This window comes from Benincasa hispida, chromosome 3 (assembly GCF_009727055.1).
Source record: "Benincasa hispida cultivar B227 chromosome 3, ASM972705v1, whole genome shotgun sequence".
NCBI classification, from domain to species: Eukaryota; Viridiplantae; Streptophyta; class Magnoliopsida; order Cucurbitales; family Cucurbitaceae; genus Benincasa; species Benincasa hispida.
Window position 1 is genome coordinate 52,881,378 of NC_052351.1, and position 19,568 is coordinate 52,900,945.

A 19,568-nucleotide genomic window follows, 5' to 3' on the forward strand; every position below is an offset into this window, starting at 1 on the left:
AGTTCATGATTTTCCTGTTATTGGGGATGTAAATTTCCAATATCATGGTTCATGTCCTTTATGTTTGTCTATGCAAACACCGTAACACCCTTTCCTACTTGATCACCTAATTTGTAAGTTTCTCAGCTAGTCTCAATCATACACGGAAAAGTAGTTCTTCCTTTTTAGTTGGATGTAGGTTTATATACCTTTTGGTTCTATCTATGCACTAACCATTTTCTTCAGGCTAAATATTGGAAGCAATACGTGGAGGCACACATGGTTGTAAATAATGACGATGCTACAAGACAGATATTTAGCCGGTGCTTATTGAACTGTCTACACATCCCTCTTTGGTATGATCATCGTTTCACCTTTTAGTTATTAGTGGATGAATTTCATCTCATCATGGTATGGCATGGTGCAACATTGTTTAAGTCGACCACCATATTTTAGCATCTCAAAATTTTGGGTTGGTTACTTTCTCTTGCTTATATTTCAAGGCTTGAAAATTGTTTTTGTACCATTCTTATCATTTTTTGTTGATGCATTTCAACTATATTTGAAAAAATAATTAATAGATAGGCTACTGTTTCTAAAAGAGATTCGGTTCTTTCTATGGGAGGTTAGCCATGGTAGTATTAACACAGCAGACGTACTTATCAAAAAGGCCCCATGGATCGTGTCTGCCCTGAGTTGGTGTGTCCTTTGTCACCAATGTGGAGAATCCATTATGCACATTCTTGTTTTCTGTGACTATGCTCAATCGTTTTGGCAGAGGATGTTATCATGCTTCAACTATAGCTCCTTTTCAGTGAAGTTACTTTTAAGATGTAGGATAGCATATCAATACAAGACGAACAAAAATCTCCCTGTTCCCGTTTTCAAGTTTCTCTGTTATCCTCCATCTCTGGCGACATTTCCGAGCAATGCATACTTTAACCACCTTTCTTCTCCCTTTCAATGGCTGCGATGAAAGTGGAAAGTTGCAAATTCCTCAACTCCTTTTATTGCATCTGGTTCGAGAATGGCTTCTTCCAAATTGAAGACGTTGAAGCACAATTTTTTTTGAAAGTAGTAAAGTCACAAATGGGCTGGCTCACGGAGGCTATCATGGAAATAACTCGAAGGCCTGACAAAATTTCTTCCTTCAAAATGGGAGTGATGTTCACGGAAGGACAAGGATATCGAAATTCAAAGTAGAGTTAGGATGGATTATGAGATGCACAGTATGACCGACAACAGGTGGGCGACACTTCATCCATGTGCTATCGGGCCACTCGCAGCAGGGTTGGCTTGCTTTCCTCAAAATGATACAAAGCTTCCAGATGAAACACGAGTACATGTTATGGCAAAGGAATCAATTTTCAAGCTCTAATCTATCCAAGCAGCATCATAAGGTTTTTGAGGAGAATTCATTTCAATCACAAAGATTGAGTTACACAGACATGGTGAAGACAAAGCGTCATTCTCATACCTCTGTTTCGGAGTCTGGAAAATAGAGCACTGGCAGTGATAATCTGGTGAGGCAGATGACATCCCCTGTTTCAGCAAACGAAAAACAAAGCTCAAACTTATTTTGGGTGTGCAAGAATATGGAAGTATACCAACAAGATTTTGATAACTTGTGGATTGTCTCAAGGCTGTTTGTTTTTTATGACTGGAAGGAGATCACTAAAGTGCTAAAGGTTTTTTCCAAACTAAAGTAATCATAAATCTGTTATTCGCAGAGAATGCATTGTGATCAATTTAGATCAAGGTTCAGTCGAGGAATTCATCGAGAAAACAGGCAAATTGCAGGAAATTGGTCTGTCCCACTTAAAGTTTGAAAAATGGAACAAATTCAAACACAGCCGGCCATTGTTAACAAAAGGTTTTGGAGGATGGATTAAATAAGGAACCTCCCTCTAGATTATTGGAGTAGGAAAATATTTGAAGCTATAGGTGCTCGTTTCGGTGGCTTAGATGATGTTGCCTTAGAAACACTCAATCTAGTTAATTGTTCTGAAGCAAAGATACATGTTAAAAGGAACCTTTGTGGTTTCATGCCATCCACAATAGAAATCACCGATTTTACTAGGGGCAACATCCTTTTAAATTTTAGAGACGTTGAAGTCATTAACCCTCCCCAAATCGCTAAGGGCAGTCTATTTTTTAAGGATTTCTCCAACCCGATTGATTTACAGAGGCTGCAACTGGTTATGATTGATGAAGAAGTCAACGATTTGTTTAATCTGGAAAGTGTGGAGTTTTTAAAATAATTTTAAACGATTCCTTCTCATTCAAGGAACCCATTTGAAGCGTTAAAGATCAGAGTTCAAAGCCTGATAGCTCCACTGGCGCCGGAGAAGATGGGAGTAAACCAGTTAACTCCAGTAGACAGTGTGAACACTCCCAAGGAATCCAAAGAGTCCCATTTAATGATGGGAGAGAAGAAACAAGAGGACAACTGTAAGAATTCAAATGAGGCAGCCCAATCATCCCCTTCAACGAACGCAAAAAGAAAACTCCCAGTGAACAGCTGCCCGACACCCTCCCTGGGAAATCCCAATTGTCTGGGAACTCAAGCAGCCATTCTCTCTCTCCAAAAAGCAAATACTCAAAAAGAGTAAAGATTCAGTCTCAAAAAGTTCCAAATAAGACCTCTAACAACTCCTCTGCTTCTTATGGCCACCGATTAATACCTAAGAAATACTCAAAACTACTGAAGCGATTTCCCAGACACTTTGCAAGAGAACAAACTTCATTCATCAACTCATGGTCACTAATAGTAAATCCAGACCTTCCAGAAAGCTGCTGCATCAAAGTCCAAGTCCCCGAAGCAAAATCATTAAGGTCAGAGCATACTCTATCTAATACTAAGAAGTTTATTCAATCTGATTTCACAATGCCAGGTTCTAGTGTCTATTTTGTGTGAGGCGTTCTGGAAGACAATTTCAGTCCATGCCACCAGAAAGACCAAGCTTTAGATATCAATAATATAAGTGCAAGCAGTGAGGAATTAGAAGGTAGTGAAACAGGGGAAGTACAAGAAGAAGCAGAGTTTTTAACCAATTTTGGCGATGATATTGGTGAGTTATTCTTGGAAGAGCACTCAACAAAAGAGGAAGCTCCAAAAGGCCTACCCATTAATCCGATGAATAAAGAAGAAGTCCCTCAGCACTTGCACTCAATAATTGAAGCCTGTGATATCATTCTTGGCTAATAGATAAAGACATCATTTTGGGGCAGATTGCATAGTCGTTGATCGGCATAAATATGGAAATTCTATCTTTGAACATAAGGGGGCTGGGAGATACGCTGAAAAGGATGGTAATAGGAAGCTCATCAAGAAAATTAATCTGGATTTGGTGTTGCTGCTGGAAACCAAAAGGGGGGAATTCGACATGGATATTATCAAATCCTTTGTGCAGTTCAAAAGAAGTAGGTTGGTTCAGTGTAGAAGCCTTTGGAAAATCAGTGGGAATATTAACAATGTGGGATGAAAGCAAGGTGTCAATTATTGAAGTACTCAAGGGAGGTTATTCACTATCTGTCAAATGCAAGACAATTTGCAAGAAAGAATGCTGGATTATGAACGTTTATGGCCCATCTGACTATAGAGAAAGAATGCACATTTGGCCGGAGTTATATTCATTAACAGATTATATAATGGAACCTTGGTGTCTAGCAGGTGATTTCAACATGACCAGATGGCCTCATGATAGTGTCCCAATGAGAAGAATGACAAAAGGCATGGGGAAATTCAATAAATTCATTGCAGATAATAATCTGATGGAGATTCCTCTTTCCAATGAGAATTCACTTGGGTAAGGGATGGAAACATGACTTCGAGGTCACTTGTAGATAGATTCTTTGTATCAAAAGAATGGGACGAGACATTTGAAAATACGAGTGGAAGACAAGACAGGTTGTCTTCTGACCATTTTCCTTTATTACTAGAAGCTGGTTCTTTTGAGTGGGGGACCTCTCCTTTTCGTTTTTGCAACAGCTGGTTATATAATAAGGAGTGCTGTCAGTTAATTGAAGGATCATTGAGCAACTCCCATTCCCAAGGTTGGGCTGGCTTTGTCATTTCTGCAAGGCTGAGGAAATCAAAGTCAGCTCTAAAATCATGGAAAGCAAATTTTAAAGCAGTAAGGAGAGTAGAGGAAGAGCATATTCTCGATGAATTAGAAAAATTGGAAAGCCTGGAGGATGAGGAGGCAGACTTGAACTTAAATTCGAATTTGAGAATTTCCTTGAAGGCCGAATTAGTGGAACTACTTATGGATGATGAAAGGAATCTAATACAGAAAAGTAAGCTCAACTGGTTGAGACTTGGTGACGAGAATGCTAGCTTCTTTCATCGATTTCTAGCTGCAAAGAAAAGAAGGAATCTGAATTCTGAGTTGATTAATGAAAATGGCATTTCAATTTTCTCTTTCCGGGTGATTGGAGAGCTAATTCTGAATTATTACTCATCACTATATTCAAAATCCTTAGGAGCAGGCTCAATTCCAGCATTGTTAGAATGGGGAAAAGTGAATGCATCACAAAATATCAGCCTCACAGCATATTTTTCAGAAGAAGAAATAAGGTTCGCTTTGAAAAATCTTGGGAAGAATAAAGCTCTGGAGCCTGATGGATTCATAGTGGAACTCTTCTTTAAATTCTGGTCACATTTCAAAGAGGACTTTAAGCGGCCATTTGAGGGATTTTACAGAAATGGAAAGCTGAACGCGTGTGTCAAAGAATATTTCATATGTTTGATCCCGAAGAAAGATGATGTGGTAATGGTCAAAGACTTTAGATCTATTAGTCTTACCTCCCTAACTTATAAAGTTGGGGCAAAAGTACTAGCACAGAGGCTCAAGAAAATTATGCATTCCATCATTGCTCCCACTCAAAATGCCTTCATTGAAGGAAGACAAACTCTGGACTCAATTCTCATTGCAAATGAAGCGGTAGAGGAATATCGAGCTAAAAGGAAAGAAGGATGGATATTAAAACTGGACATGGAAAAAGCCTTTGATAGGGTGGATTGGACTTTCCTTGAAAAAGTCCTAATGGGAAAAAATTTAGATCCAAAATGGATATCATGAAGGATGGGTTGGATCTCTAATCTAAAGTTTTCGATTTTCATCAATGGAAGACCAAGAGGTAGGATACTTGCCACTCGGGTTGTTCATCAAGGAGATCCCCCTTCTCTCTTCCTCTTCATTTGATGTAGTAGAATTGGGATAAGTTAGGATATTATAGACAAATCCTTAATTGATTAGGATGGGATTAGTTTCCATGTTTGATTAGAATTAGGATTAATTTCCTTGGTTTATTAGGATTAGGATTAGTTTCTTTAACTAATTAGGATTTGGATTAGTATCTTTGATTAATTAGGATTAGGATTAGTTTGCTTTCCCATTCTCTATAAATAGAGAGATTGTCTTTTTTTCTTAACAACTTTTGACTCATAATAAAGACTTTGATTTTATTATTGGAGATTTCTCTCCTTTTATCTCCTAGGCTACATCAATTTGGTATAAGAGCAGTCGTCTGAACCAACGTTGATTGTCGTGGATGGAAGACCGGGAAACTCTTGGTGATGCTTATCGCAAGAGGGAGCTTTATGAGCTGTGTGTCACGGTCATGCTTGTCCAGGGCCTGTTGCCCATGGCCGCATGCCCGATCCAACCCCCTTCTAGCATACTTTCATATCATGTATTGTATTAGCTTAGTTAGCTTGCTTTCTTTACATTTTCATTGTAAGTGACCACTCGCCCTTTTGCATATGCAAGGGTGCCAGTTGGGCTTTTTGTTCAGAATTGCACTATATGGGGATAAGACTAATCATCACTTCCCCATACCCGGAGTAGTACTCTATAAAGCTGTTGTTGTTGCTTATTGCTTTCTAGCCTACTACAATCTTTTTTTCTTTATTCACACTCACAAAAACTGCTTACGAAAACCTGTTCTCCAAACCCGTTTTCTAAAACCGTTTTCCCTAAAACGGGGGTGGAGGTTGCAAGAGGCACTCGGTGTGCCACCGGCAATCCGTATTCGAGTTGGCTGACTTGTTCGTGAGCAGGAACAAGTGCCGCACAATCGCTAAGAGAAGCTTCCGAAAGAGCGATTGTGACACTGTGCTCTTTGTTGAACAGTCCACATCTATATAGGGGGAACCCTTTAAATTTTAGAAAAGAAAGAAAATACCGAGATTTTTTTTTCAAGATTTTGCAAGAATTGACTATTATCGACCAAGGATGACAATGAAGAAAAAACATAGCAGTTGGTATAGGCAAGAAAGTCAAATTTCCTCCCAAAAGCAGTGCTAGAATTCTGATTCAAGTGATTCAGAAGTAGAATTCCAACATAATAATTTCACATGTTCGATTTTCTCAAAGAACCTATCATTATCCACATTTGAAATTTGATTATAGTGATTCTAGCGATTCCAATGAAGATTCTAATGCAGTTTGAAACAGGATAACAAGGCGACATTATCAAAAAAGAGCCCAACGATCTAATCAAACTGGTTTCTCAAGAAATTGACGTAAGAATTGGGAGTTAGATGATTCAGAAAATGATTCAGAGTATGAAAAAAATTATTATCACCAACATGAAAGAACACCCATGAATCATTCCAACACAAATTTGGAGGCCGAAACATTTTCAAGAAAACAAAAATATTCAAATAAAAACATCTATCAAGAGGACTTTCAAAAGAGAATGAATGAAATTCGAGTTCTTTTGGAAAAAATTCAAGAAAGGCATAATTATAATCTTCAAGATTTTTCAAGAAACCATCAAGAATCACATTGTCACTCAAGAAGATCAAGAACATCAAATGGGCTGTGAAATTGAACAAAAAATGAATCAAGTAGATGAAAAAAAAAAATCAATTGAAGACGAGTTGAATAAGAAAGGTAGAAAGATCGAAGAGGAGCTTGCGTTGGAAGGAGAAAAAATCGATGGGACTAACAGACATAGAGGTTGCTCAATTCGAACTAGATGATGAAGAACAATTAATCGATGAAATCAACGATGGAGGTGTTGAAGAAGATGAAGCCTCTGCAAAGAACGTGTCTATTTCGTTAGATCAATTAACTGAGCTACACACCCAACCACAATTACCTCAACAGCAAGAGAATAGAGCAGAAATTAGCCTTGGCCACCAAGAAAGACAACAAGAGAATCAACAACACAACAAATGTCCAAGATTTACCAATAATCGTTCAAGAACAACCAGGGTCAAGGTTATATAAGAGGAAATACTGGGAGGATGTGAATTCTTTAAATGTGGAAGAAAAAGATACTCATGGGCAACCTAATTCGAAAAAAGTTGAAAATCTTTTTCCTCCATTCCTTGAGGAGTCTGCATATATTTTAACAACAAAGGATTTTTTGAACAACTTAATTGTTGGGTTCATTGATGATAGTGTTGATGGAAATAATTTTACCTTTCAAGAATCAAATATTCAATATATTGATGTGGCTCGTGAAAATTGGTTGTTATTGGTGCCCGTGTTCAGAGATTTGTCCGTTTGAGTGGCATACTTTTTAATTTTTATCTTCATTTTTGTTTTAAAACTCGAGGACGGTTTTTTTCTTTGGGAGGGATAGAATGATGTAGTAGGATTGTGATAAGTTAGGGTATTATGGGAAAATCCTTAATTGATTAGGATTGGGATTAGTTTCCATGATTGGTTAGAATTTTTTTTTGAAAAGGGAACGAGACTTTTTCATTGAAATAATGAAATGATTGGTTAGAATTAGGATTAGTTTCCTTGGTTTATTAGGATTAGGATTAGTTTCTTTGATTAATTAGGATTAAGATTATTTTGCTTTCCCATTCTCTATAAAATAGAGAGATTGTCTTCTTTTATTGATAACTTTTGATTCATAATAAAGACTTTGATTTTATTATTGGAGATTTCTCTCCTTTTATCTCGTAGTTACATCATCATTCTTATAAGTGAAGTTGTGAGCTCCTTAATTAATAGGCTTCATGCCAAAGGTCTTTATGAAGGTTTTGTGGAGGGAAAAGACAAAATACATGTCCCCATCCTACAATTTGCTGATGCCTTGATTTTCTGCAAAAATGAGATAGAAATGCTTGATAATCTGAAGAAAATCATTGAATTATTTGAATGGTGTTCGGGCCAGAAGGTAAATTGGGACAAATTTGCTCTAATTGGAGTTAATATGGAGAATCAGGAAGTTATATCAGAGCTTCCAGGTTAAACTGCAAGGTTGACAGCCTTCCTTTCTTTTATCTTGGCTTACCATTTGGGGGCTATCCAAAGGAAATGTCCTTTTGGCAGCCGGTAATAGATAAAATTCAACAAAAGCTCGACAAATATGTCGATACAATCTTTTGAAAGGAGGAAGAGCAACGCTTTGTAAGTCGGTTTCCTCTAACTTGCCCACTTATTATATGTCCTCCTTCTTAATGCCGGATAAGGTAGTTAATTCCATTCAATGTTATCTGGCATAAAGGAGGCAAAATTGATCATTTGATTAAATGGGACATGGTCTCTCGGAATCAAAAGGATGGAGGCTTGGGCCTTGGAGGTCTAAAAGTGAAGAACTTGGCATTACTAGCCAAATGGGGTTGGAGATATTTTAATGAAGAAAATTCCCTTTGGCACCAAGTAGTCAGCAGCATACATGGGCAAGATCAGTACAATTGGCACACAGCAGGCAAGGTCAACTTAAGTCTAAGAAGTCCTTGAATTAGCATATCAAGAGCTTGGGTGGAAGTTGAAACTTTAGCTATTTATAAGCTCGGAAATGGGAGAAGAATCAGGTTTTGGTTGGACCCTTGGATCCATAAGTTGCCCTTGAAAATGCTCTTTCCCAATCTTTTTAAAATTGCTCTAAAGTCGCGAGGTTCTGTAGAGGATCATTGGTACTCTGTCCGCCACTCATGGGCAGTTTTATTTTGAAGATTCTTAAAAGATGATGAGCTGGAAGATCTTCAAAACATCAATGGGTTGTTATCACAGAAGAAAGTGGTGGACAGCATTGACAGAAGACTTTGGTCTTTGGAATTTGATGGAAAATTCTGAGTTAAAATCCCTGGTTAAACATCTCCAAACTTCCTCTCCATTAGAACGAGGTTTGGAAAAGGCAATCTGGAAGTCTAAAAGCCCGCGTCAAGTCAACATTATGATTTAGATAATGATATTTGGGACATTGAATTGTTTGGAGGTTTTGCAAAGGAAGCTCTCAAATCAGTGTTTGTCTCCCCTACAATTTGTCCTCTTTGTATGGCAGCAAGCGAGACTTTACAACATATATTCTTTGAGTGTTCCTATGCTACTTCATGCTGGCACAATTTACTTGTAACATTCAATACAAGCTGGGTTTTCGGGAATTTTTTCAGAGATAATGTGGAGCAGATTCTGACGGGTCCATCCTTAACATAAGCACCTAAATTCCTATGGAACAATGCTATCGAAGCTCTGTTAACGGATTTGTGGTTTGAGAGGAATCAAAGAGATCTTTCAAAACAAAGCAACTCATTGGAGGGATCGGCTTGAGACAGCAAGGCTCAATGCATCTTCATGGTGTTCCCTTTCTAAATTTTTTGAAGACTATTCCGTGCAAGACATAAGTCTAAATTGGCATTCTTTTTTCCAACAGAATAGCTAGCCCTTGTTATTGTATTTAGTACTGTTAACTTTGTTTGGATGTATTTATTATTATTTTTTTAACCCCACCATTGATGAACTGCCACATCTTCGTCTCGGAGCTGGCCATACAAAGCCAAACACTGCCAGTAAGCTCGCCGGCCGCCCGCTGAGACCTTCCGACCATTTTTCTGTGGCTTGCGTTCCAAGAAAAGTTTGTCGACCAACCGAATAGCCTTTGATTTCATCATATCCTCCACAGCCTCGGCTTCTGCTTTCATTACGACGTAATCTTCGGCATTTACGTTAGTTGACAGCCAATCCAATATGCCGACTTGTGGTTCCTTTGAGGATGGCTCTTGATCGGTACTCACTGTCTCGATCTTGTACATTTCGAATTTCTTGTTTCTGGTAGGGTAGTTATGGTCGAACCAGCTTGTACCGCATTCGCCTTCCTTCTTTGGAAGTCCAACTTCGATGAAAACCTTGGCAGGAGTAGCTTTTGAGAGAATTGGCCATCAAATTTGGAAGTTATCGTGTTCGTTGCAAGTATCGCCTCGATTTTTGCAACGTTACTCGCGGTGGTTCGAGGAGGACATCTGCGAGTTCATTTAGGGCTGTTGCTCTTCTAGCATCGGATTCGTATGCTAAGAGTCGTCACCGAGAGGGGGATTTGATCTCATTTTGGCCTAATTTGGTCTTCTCCACATCGACGAGAGTAGAATCATCAGATTGTTCAAGCATTGTTTGATGCGATTGAGGATCCTCTGAGAATGGATTCGAAATAAGGTAAGGAAACGATGAACAAAGCCAAGAGCACGACTCAAGTAAGAAATCTCAAAACCCTAGATTCTACTACAGGGTGCTTATTTGTTTATTTATTTTTTTTAAAAGGAAACAAGTCTCTTTATTAATAAAGTGAAAAGAGATTAATGCTCAAAGGACAAGAGGGTTATACAAAGAGCAAAAAAGAACCTAAGGAATAGGAGACGTGCACCCGTGCATCTCAACTAGGCTCACACCCCCTTAGCGCCCCTCATCATATCTATACAAAACTAACATAACAATAAAAGCAATGGTCAATCAAGGGCCCAAGACAAAACAAAATAAAATACAAAACAAGCGAAAATAGTTGCTAACTGATATGCAATAATGCAAATGAAAACTGACAACTGCAACAAATAATACAAAACAAAATTGAGACAAAAAGACTAAAATTTTGGGAAGATGAAAGTCTACCAGTTTAAACATAATTCCTGTATGGAGAAATCTTTGAAAGTCTTGCATAAAGTGCACCAGGATGAAGCATTTCTCCTTGCTAATTCAACCCGATCCATCCAAACTACTTCTTTGTGAAGGAAAACTCTTTGGTTTCTTTCAAACCACAATTCTGCAAGTAAGGCCTTAACCATATTAACCCAAATTAACCTAGGGCGCTTCTTTAGTAAAGGGCCCATTAAATTTTGCTGAACATTATTACTAAAGTTGTCTCCGAACACCCAAACAATGTTAAAGACGGAGAAAAATTTCTACCAACATTTTGCTGAATATGAACAATTAAAGAATAAGTGCTGCAAATCTTCACCATCCTTTTTACACAAAGGGCAAAGAGAAGGTAACAAGCAAACCGAAGGGAACTTTCTTTGCATGACTGAGGAGCAATTTAGGAGGGCAAAAATCATTCTCCACACTTGAATATTTACTCTCCTCGGACTTTTACCCTTCCATAAAGCCTTATAAAGACATTTGTCCAAAGGGGATGAAGGGGAGAGATGAGTAGTAAGGGACTTTACTGAAAAATTACCGGATGCTTCTAAGGACCATGTTCTCGTATCAAAATTTTCCAAAACTCTCTTACCAGAAATTAGAGTTAGCAAATCCTGAAAATCTATTATCTCATTGTCTTTAAGCAACCAACGAAAGACAATTGACCAAGAAGCCAGCATGTGATCCCAATGAGCTGCTATGGATCCCTTTGGTAACAAAGCAATCTTGATAAGTCTTGGATACCGAATATTTAGAGGAAGTGCATCTACCCAATGGTCAGTCCAGAAAGCAATCCTAGCACCATTGCCAAGTTTGAAAGGAGCCAAAACTTCCACTTTCAACCAAATTCTCGAAATGCTAATCCAAGGGCTTCTCAAACTATTTCCAGTCTTCCCATTTGTATGCCAATGGAAGGAGTCTTTTCCATGAATACTTCTAACCACCTGTCTCCATAAGGGGTTTTCTTCCTCCATGTATCGCCAACCCCATTTAACTAGTAAAGCCTTATTTTTAATTTTGAGACCATCCAAACCGAGACCTCCATCAATTAAGGAACGTGTAACAATGTCCCATTTCACCAAATGGTTTTTTTTACTACCCTTTTTGCATAATTCGTTCTAATGAAAGAATTGCTTTTTCGGGCATTGCAAATAAGGACATATTATAAGTTGGAAGATTGGAAATGACAGAATTACACAGGGTAGCTCTCCCTCCTCCAGACAAATTAAATCTCCTCCATTTATCTAATTTTTTATAAACTTTATCACTGCCAAAAAGAAGCTTGCTTTGGGCACCTACCTAAAGGCAGACCCAGATAAAGAAAAGGCAAAATTCTGCCTTGCAATTTAAAGATCCAGCCATTTGCAGCAACTCATTTTCATCTATATTAATTCCACCTCAGGCTGATTTTTCCCAGTTCACCTTTTGTCTTGATCACCATTCAAATAACTCAAAGGCTTCTTTCAGTTTGAATAACATACAAGTATCATATTTGCAAAAAAGAAGAGTGTCATCTGCAAATTGGAGAAGTGGAATATGAATCTTCTCCTTTCCTACCTCAAAACCTTCATACAACCCATTTCCATAGAGCTTTATTTAGAAGAGCACCCAACAACTAGGAGGAAAAGGAATGGTGATAATGGATCACCTTGCCTAATTCCCCTAGATGCAAGCATACATCCTCGTGGCCTTCCATTAATAAATATAGAGAATTTGGGATTTTTTATGCATCCCATAATCCAAGAAATCCAATGCGGAGCAAAACTTTTAGAAGACATTACTTTTTCTAAAGAAACCCCAATCAACATGGTCAACAACTTTCTCCATATCGAGCTTAAGAATCCACCCCATTTTCCTTTTTGCTTGGTATTCTTCCACCACCTCATTTGCAGTTAACACTGGTTCTAGTATTTGTCTGCCCTCAATAAAAGCATTCTGGTATGGGCCAATTATAGTGTGCTTATCTTTCTTCAATCTTTCCGCAGGAACCTTAGCAACTACCTTATAGGTTAGGGTAGTAAGGCCGATTGGTCTGAGATCCTTAACAAAAACCGCATCCTCTTTCTTTTGAATTAAGCATATGAAATTTTCTTGGACATGTGCATTCAGTCTTCCATTCTCATGAAAATCATCAAATAGCTCTTTAAAATTCTCTTTTGCCAAATACCAAAACTTGGAAAGAAACTCCTCTGTAAAACCACTGTAAACTCCACTCTTATCCCACATGGTCTGCATATGAATCCCTGCAGGATGCTTAATTACCAAATACAGACCAGGAACATGGTCATACTTGTGGGGCTTTGATCGGAAAGCTTGAACCAAGCTGAACGCCATGGATTGATTGAACTGAAAACTTCAAATTGCCGGAGGTATTAAAAAAAAGGTTTTTGCGTGGTTGATTTGGGGCAGAAGCAGAATTGAAGAAAATTGCAGAAAAGATATGAGCAGGGCAGAGAGGGAGAGGGGAAAGCTAAAGCAGGGGGAAAGGGAATCTTTAGTGAGTGCAAAATCTGGCAGCGGTGTAAGACCCACAAGGGCTACACGAGAGGATTGAATTCTTGACCATGAAAACATCAACTGCCTCATCCGAAGCACCTCCGTGGTTTCTCCTTGCAAAAGAAAATTTTGTTTGGATGTATCGGGTAACCATAGATTGATGTTATTGGCTTAGTAAGGGTGTTAGGGCTTTATTGAACTTGGATATTATGATTCTGTATTTCGATGTGAGATATCCTTGGATATGATGAGGGTGCTATGGGGTGTCAACGTAGTTGAGATACCGGGTGCACCTCCTGATCATTCTTATATTGTACTTTGTACTTTATTTTCATTATATCAATGAAAACCTTTATTTCTGTTTCAAAAAAGGATAGGCTACTGTTTCTATATGAATCTAGTGTTTGCATTTTTGCATTTAGTAAATTCTTCAGTTTAGCACCGAAGTGTTTGCATTTTCAATTGGTCTTCTTAATCGTTGTAATCTATTTTGTACCCTTTTAAAAGTGTTTTAAAAGAGGCAATTGTTCAGAGAGACCACTGATCATGTTCAAATTTTGGAGGTTATTTAAAATTATAAGCACAATCAGTAACTTGATAGAACGAACCGAAGGTACTTCTGGACAATTCTGAACCCTCCAGTCTTTCAATCTTTTCTCATTCATAACTAAAAGATACCTTTCTCAATACCAATCTTTCCAGCCTGATTTTGAGGCTAAGTAATCATAAGTGAATCAACAATGAGTTTTAGTTGCCTTCTTTGTCCACAGTAATCCATTTGACCAGTTAAACAAAATCTATGCACAATTCAGATTATTATCATTTTTACTGAGTGAAGCATGGTAGCTAGAATACTTTGGTGCTCTTTTCACATGGTCTTTTTAGTGGAAAGATCTTTTATTTCTCTAAGCTTCCTTTCTGGCCGTTAAATTGAAGAATTCACTTCTGCTACTTTTGTTATTCAGGCGTTGCTACATCCGATTCATTAAGAAGGTGAATGAAAGGAAAGGAATGGAAGGCCAGGAGGAAACCAGAAAAGCTTTTGATTTTATGCTTAGCTATCTTGGTGAGCTTCTACAAGTTATTTTCCCTCTACTTTCTTTTTTGAACTTTGCTTGTTTCACATCATGTTTTTGATTATAGACCATATCTTAGGTCTCTCATAGAACCTAGATTGAAGTAGAATAGAATTGAAATATATAAAGTAAAGCAGCACAACCACTCCAAAGTAATTTGAGCTACTTAGTCTTTCCTCTCTTGAGATCACTCAAGTCTAAACCTGCAAACTATAGCTTTGCCTTTTCTTCTCCCACTCACTCATCCTAGTAACAATACTGCTGTGCTCTTAACTCTAGTATCATTTCAAATCATTATTGAACCCAAAAACTTTAAGGGGATGGGTCATGGTAAATTTAATCTTATACCAAAACTTTGTAACTATCATATAGGCATTATTTTGCATAGTTGGAGTTTGTTCGTGTAGAGGGATGTCTTTTTTTGTGGGCTTGGTTTTTTGTATATCCGTGTATTCTTTCATTTATTTATAAATGAAAGTTGTTTCTATCAAAGAAGTACAAATCTTAGATCGATACTTCCATTGTAGCCAGCATGAAACCACAAAGAGGCTAATAGCTTGATGGAAATTCTTTTATCCAACGGAAGATTCACATGGGTGAGAGAGTAATGCGGCTTTACGCTCAATTATAGATCGATTCTTTGTTTCGAAGGAATGGGATGAAATCTTTGAAAACAAGACTGTCAAGACAGGTCCAGTTATTCTCTGACCATTTCCCTCTCTTATTGGAAGCTGGAGCATTTGAATGGGGGCCTTCTCCATTCCGATTTTACAATAGTTGGCTGCACAACAAAGACTGTTACCGGTTAATTGAAAGAACATTGAGTACAGTCCATTCTCAAGGCTGTGCTGGTTTTGTAATATCTGCAAAGCTGAGAATGTTAAAAATAGTGTTGAAAGAATGACAAGTTAACGATAAAACAGAAAAGAAAAGAAGAGAAGAGTACATTCTTGAGGAATTAGAAAGAATGGAAATAATGGATGAAGACAATGAAAACACTGATAGTGACCTGAACTTAAGGCTGTCCTTGAAAGTGGATTTACTGGAAATTCTCAAAACAGAGGAAAGGAATCTGTTACAAAAAAGTAAACTCAACTGGTTAAAGCTAGGAGATGAGAACACCAATTTTTTTCCATCGGTTTCTAGCGGCAAAAAAGAGGAGGAATCTGATTTCAGAGCTAATAAATGATCAAGGCACTCCAACCAAATCCTTCCGGGAGATTGAAGAGATGATTTTGAATTTTTACTCATCATTTACTTGAAATCTTTAAGTGCAGGCTCAATACCTTTACTGTTTGATTGGACCAAGGTAACAACAGCCCATAATATCAGCCTAACAGCTCAATTTTCAGAAGAAGAAATAAGATATGCCTTGAAGAATCTTGGGAAGAACAAAGCTCGGGGGCCTGACGGATATACAGTTGAATTTTTCATAAAATTTTGGAGATACTTCTGAGGGGATTTCAAGCAGCTCTTTGAGGAGTTCTATGAAAATGGGAAGCTGAATGCTTGTGTCAAGGAGAATTTTATATGCTTAATTCCAAACAAAAGATGCGGTTTTGGCCAAAGACTTTAGACCCATTAGTCTCACCACCTTAACATATAAAATTGTGGCAAAAGTCTTAGTCGAGCGACTATAGAAAATTATGCATGATATTATAGCACCCACCCAAAGTATTGAAGGAAGGCAAATCTTAGATCCGATTCTCATAGCCAACGAAGCAGTCGAAGATTATAGAGCTAAAAGGAAAAGTGGGTGGATTCTCAAATTTGACATGGAAAAAGCATTTGATCGGGTGGATTGGACTTTTCTTGAAAAGGTCCTAATTGGAACATTTTTTGATGCAAAATGGATAACATGGATGATGGGCTGTGTCACAAATCCAAGATGCTCTATATTCATTAGTGGAAGACCAAGAGGCCGAATTATAGCTTCAAGGGGTGTTTGTCAAGGGGATCCTATATCACCCTTACTTTTCCTTTTGATAAGTGAAGTATTGAGCTCGTTAATAGGAAGGCCTCATGAAAAAGGCTTCTATGAAGGTTTTCTTGTTGGGAAGGAAAAAGCTCATGTGTCTATTTTACAATTCGCGGATGATACCTTGATTTTTTGCAAATATGATGTATAAATGCTTGATAGTCTGAGGAAAATCATAGAATTTTTTGAATGGTGCTCGGGGAAAAAAGTAAATTGGAAAAAATCAGCACTAGTTGGAGTTAATTTAGATGATCAAACAGTTATCACAGCAGCTGGAAGACTGAATTGCAAAGAAGGCAACTTGCCTTTGACATACCTTGATTACCCTTGGGGGGCTATCCAAAGAAAGCCTCCTTTTGGCAAAATCAAGCTGGACAAATGTAAAAGGTACAATCTATCAAGAGGGGGAAGAGCAACACTCTGTAAGTCTATCCTTTCTAATTTACCCACTTACTACATGTCCTTATTCCTCATGCCGGAAAAGGTAGCTAATTCAATAGAACGATTGATGAGAAATTTCTTTTGGGAGGGGCACAAAGGGGGTCAAATTAATCATTTGATAAAATGGGAGGTAGTCTCTTGAAATCAAAAGGATAGTGGCTTGGGCCTTGGTGGGATAAAAAAGAAAACTATGGCATTACTTGCCAAATGGGGTTGGAGATACTTTAATGAGGAAGATTCCTTTTGGCACCAAGTTATTGGAAGCATCCATGGAAATGACTTTTTTAATTGGCACACAGCAGGAAAAGTTAATTTAAGCCTTAGAAGTCCTTGGATTAGCATTTCAAGAGCATGGGTTAAAGTTGAAGCCTTAGCACTTCACAAACTCGGAAATGGCAACAGAATCCGATTTTGGTTGGATTCTTGGGCAGATAAACTGTCTCTAAATGTACTCTTTCCAAAAATATTTAAGATTGCTCGTCAGTGGTCCTTAGAAGACTCTTGAAAGACGATGAACTAGATGAATTTCAGAATCTTATTGGGCGGATCTCAAGGAAAAAGGTGATAGACAGCCCTGATACTCGATTCTGGTCGCTAGAATCAGGGAGTTCTTTTTTGGTCAAATCATTGGTTAATCATCTCCAAATCTTATCCCCACTGGAAAAAGACCTAGAAAAGACAATTTGGAAGACCAAGAGTCTGCGCCGGGTCAATATCACAATTTGGATTATGATTTTTGGATCCTTAAATTGTCCGAGACACTTCAAAGAAAACTTCACACACACTGTTTGTATCCTTCAACCTGCCCTTTGTATGACAAATAATGAAATCCAGCAGCATCTGTTCTCCGAATGCTCTTACGCTATTAAATGCTGGCAGAATCTATTTAATATATTTGGCATCAGATGGGTATTTGGCAGGTCCTCCCGTGAGAATACATTGCAGATTCTAATTGGACCTAAGCTGAAAGCGGGCCCAAGGGTGCTATGGATTAATGCAATCAAAGCACTATTATTGGAAGTGTGGTTCGAGAGAAATCAAAGAATATTCCATAATAAAGCAACCCATTGGCAGAATTGTTTCAAAGCTGCAAAAAAACACTTTCCTCCTTGTGGACTTGAAGATTTGTAAGATGTCTAACAAGTGGAAACTAATATTAATTGAGGAGGAAATGAAACTAAGTGGTAACCCAGAATCTTAAGTCTAAAGGCATGAAGATTTTTAATATTCAAGGAAGAAAAACTAACAGAAAAAGGTAAAACTTTTGAACTTTAGGTGTCAAACATTACAAATTAAGCAGAAAAGATAAAATCCTAATTTGATATATATATATATATATATATATATTTTGAAGAAAATCCTAATCTGATATTTAAGATGTCATATCTTTGACATTAATTTAAACCATTACTTATGTGTCAGTATCTAACGGTAATATTGCATTTTCTACTAGGTGTTGACATATCATCTGGCCCTGTGTGGATGGAATACATTGCCTTCTTAAAGTCACTTCCGGTTTGTTGAACTCCTTATATCACATATTTCTTATCACCATTTATTAATGAGTTTGGTGGTTTGTTAATATTATAGATAATTGTTGTTCAGTTTGTGCCACCGTATAGGCTCTAAGCTCGCAGGAGTCACAACGTATGACTGCAGTGCGGAAGGTCTACCAGAAAGCTATTATCACTCCTACCCATCACATTGAGCAACTGTGGCGGGACTATGAAAATTTTGAGAATTCTGTCAGCCGTCAACTGGCAAGTCAACTTCATCTTTGGCTGTGGTCATGATTTCTTTTATTGATCTTAGCTGTTGCATTTTTTTTTTCTTTTTGATAAGAAACAGAGAAATGCATTAAACCAAGAAAGAAAGGAACAACCTAAGTGCGAGGGTTGAGGAACCCCCCAAACAAAATCAAACAAGAAGTGCCCTCCAATTGTTTAAAATCATAAGGAGACTATAGTTACAAAATAATTTAGTGTAATTTGTACACCATCAAGAGGCCGTGTTCTGAACCTGGGCCCAAAAAGAATCAAAAGAGGTAAACTTATCATCAAACAACCTACTATTCCGCTCGTTCTACAAATACCACAAAAGCGCGCAGGTTGCACATTGCCAAAGAATTCTAACTTTAGCCACAAAAGTTTGCACCATTCAGGCCATCCATAAACCAATCATCAATTTGCTTAGGGTGGCAACTAAGCACCCCGAACGTGTAGGATCAATATGGAAACCCTAAAAGGGGGTGTATAGGGTTTATTTAGACTAGTGAAAAACTTTTTTACTAATGTGGGCCAAATTAAACAAATTACCAAACTTTTGTTAATTAGTAATTTAAACAAGAATTTTATGCAAATATGAATTCAAAAAGATCAATAAATTGGTATTAAAAAATTCAAGAACAAACTACAGCAATTAATTCTATGCAATGAAATATATTGCAAAATTAAATAGGAGAGGGATAGAGAAATTGACATCGGGAATTTTATAGTGGTTCGGCACAACTGGTCTACATCCACTTCCCAAGCTCCTCTTAGGTACTTCACTAGAAGTCTTTGACTCTTTCTATGGCTTAGAGTTGAACTGCTACAACGTTCTTTTTCTAGGCACAAGAATAAACTCGATCCTTTCCAGGGTTGAGGATCAAACCGTTACGACTCTTTTTCTGGGATCAAGAACAACCCTTGCAAAATGTTTGTAAAAATAAAGAGCACACTT

At 37.7% G+C, this 19,568-nt stretch overlaps 1 protein-coding gene across 1 annotated transcript in view; it reads left to right on the forward strand.

Annotated features, from left to right (window-relative positions):
- Nucleotides 1–19,568, forward strand: part of LOC120072750 (cleavage stimulation factor subunit 77) — a 45,155-nt gene that overhangs the window by 4,597 nt on the left and 20,990 nt on the right. Inside the window, exons 5-8 of the mRNA XM_039025229.1 lie at nt 226–335; nt 14,318–14,418; nt 18,301–18,362; nt 18,470–18,607. Of these exons, the coding sequence (XP_038881157.1) occupies nt 226–335; nt 14,318–14,418; nt 18,301–18,362; nt 18,470–18,607 (411 nt within the window). The remainder of the gene's footprint in view (nt 1–225; nt 336–14,317; nt 14,419–18,300; nt 18,363–18,469; nt 18,608–19,568) is intronic.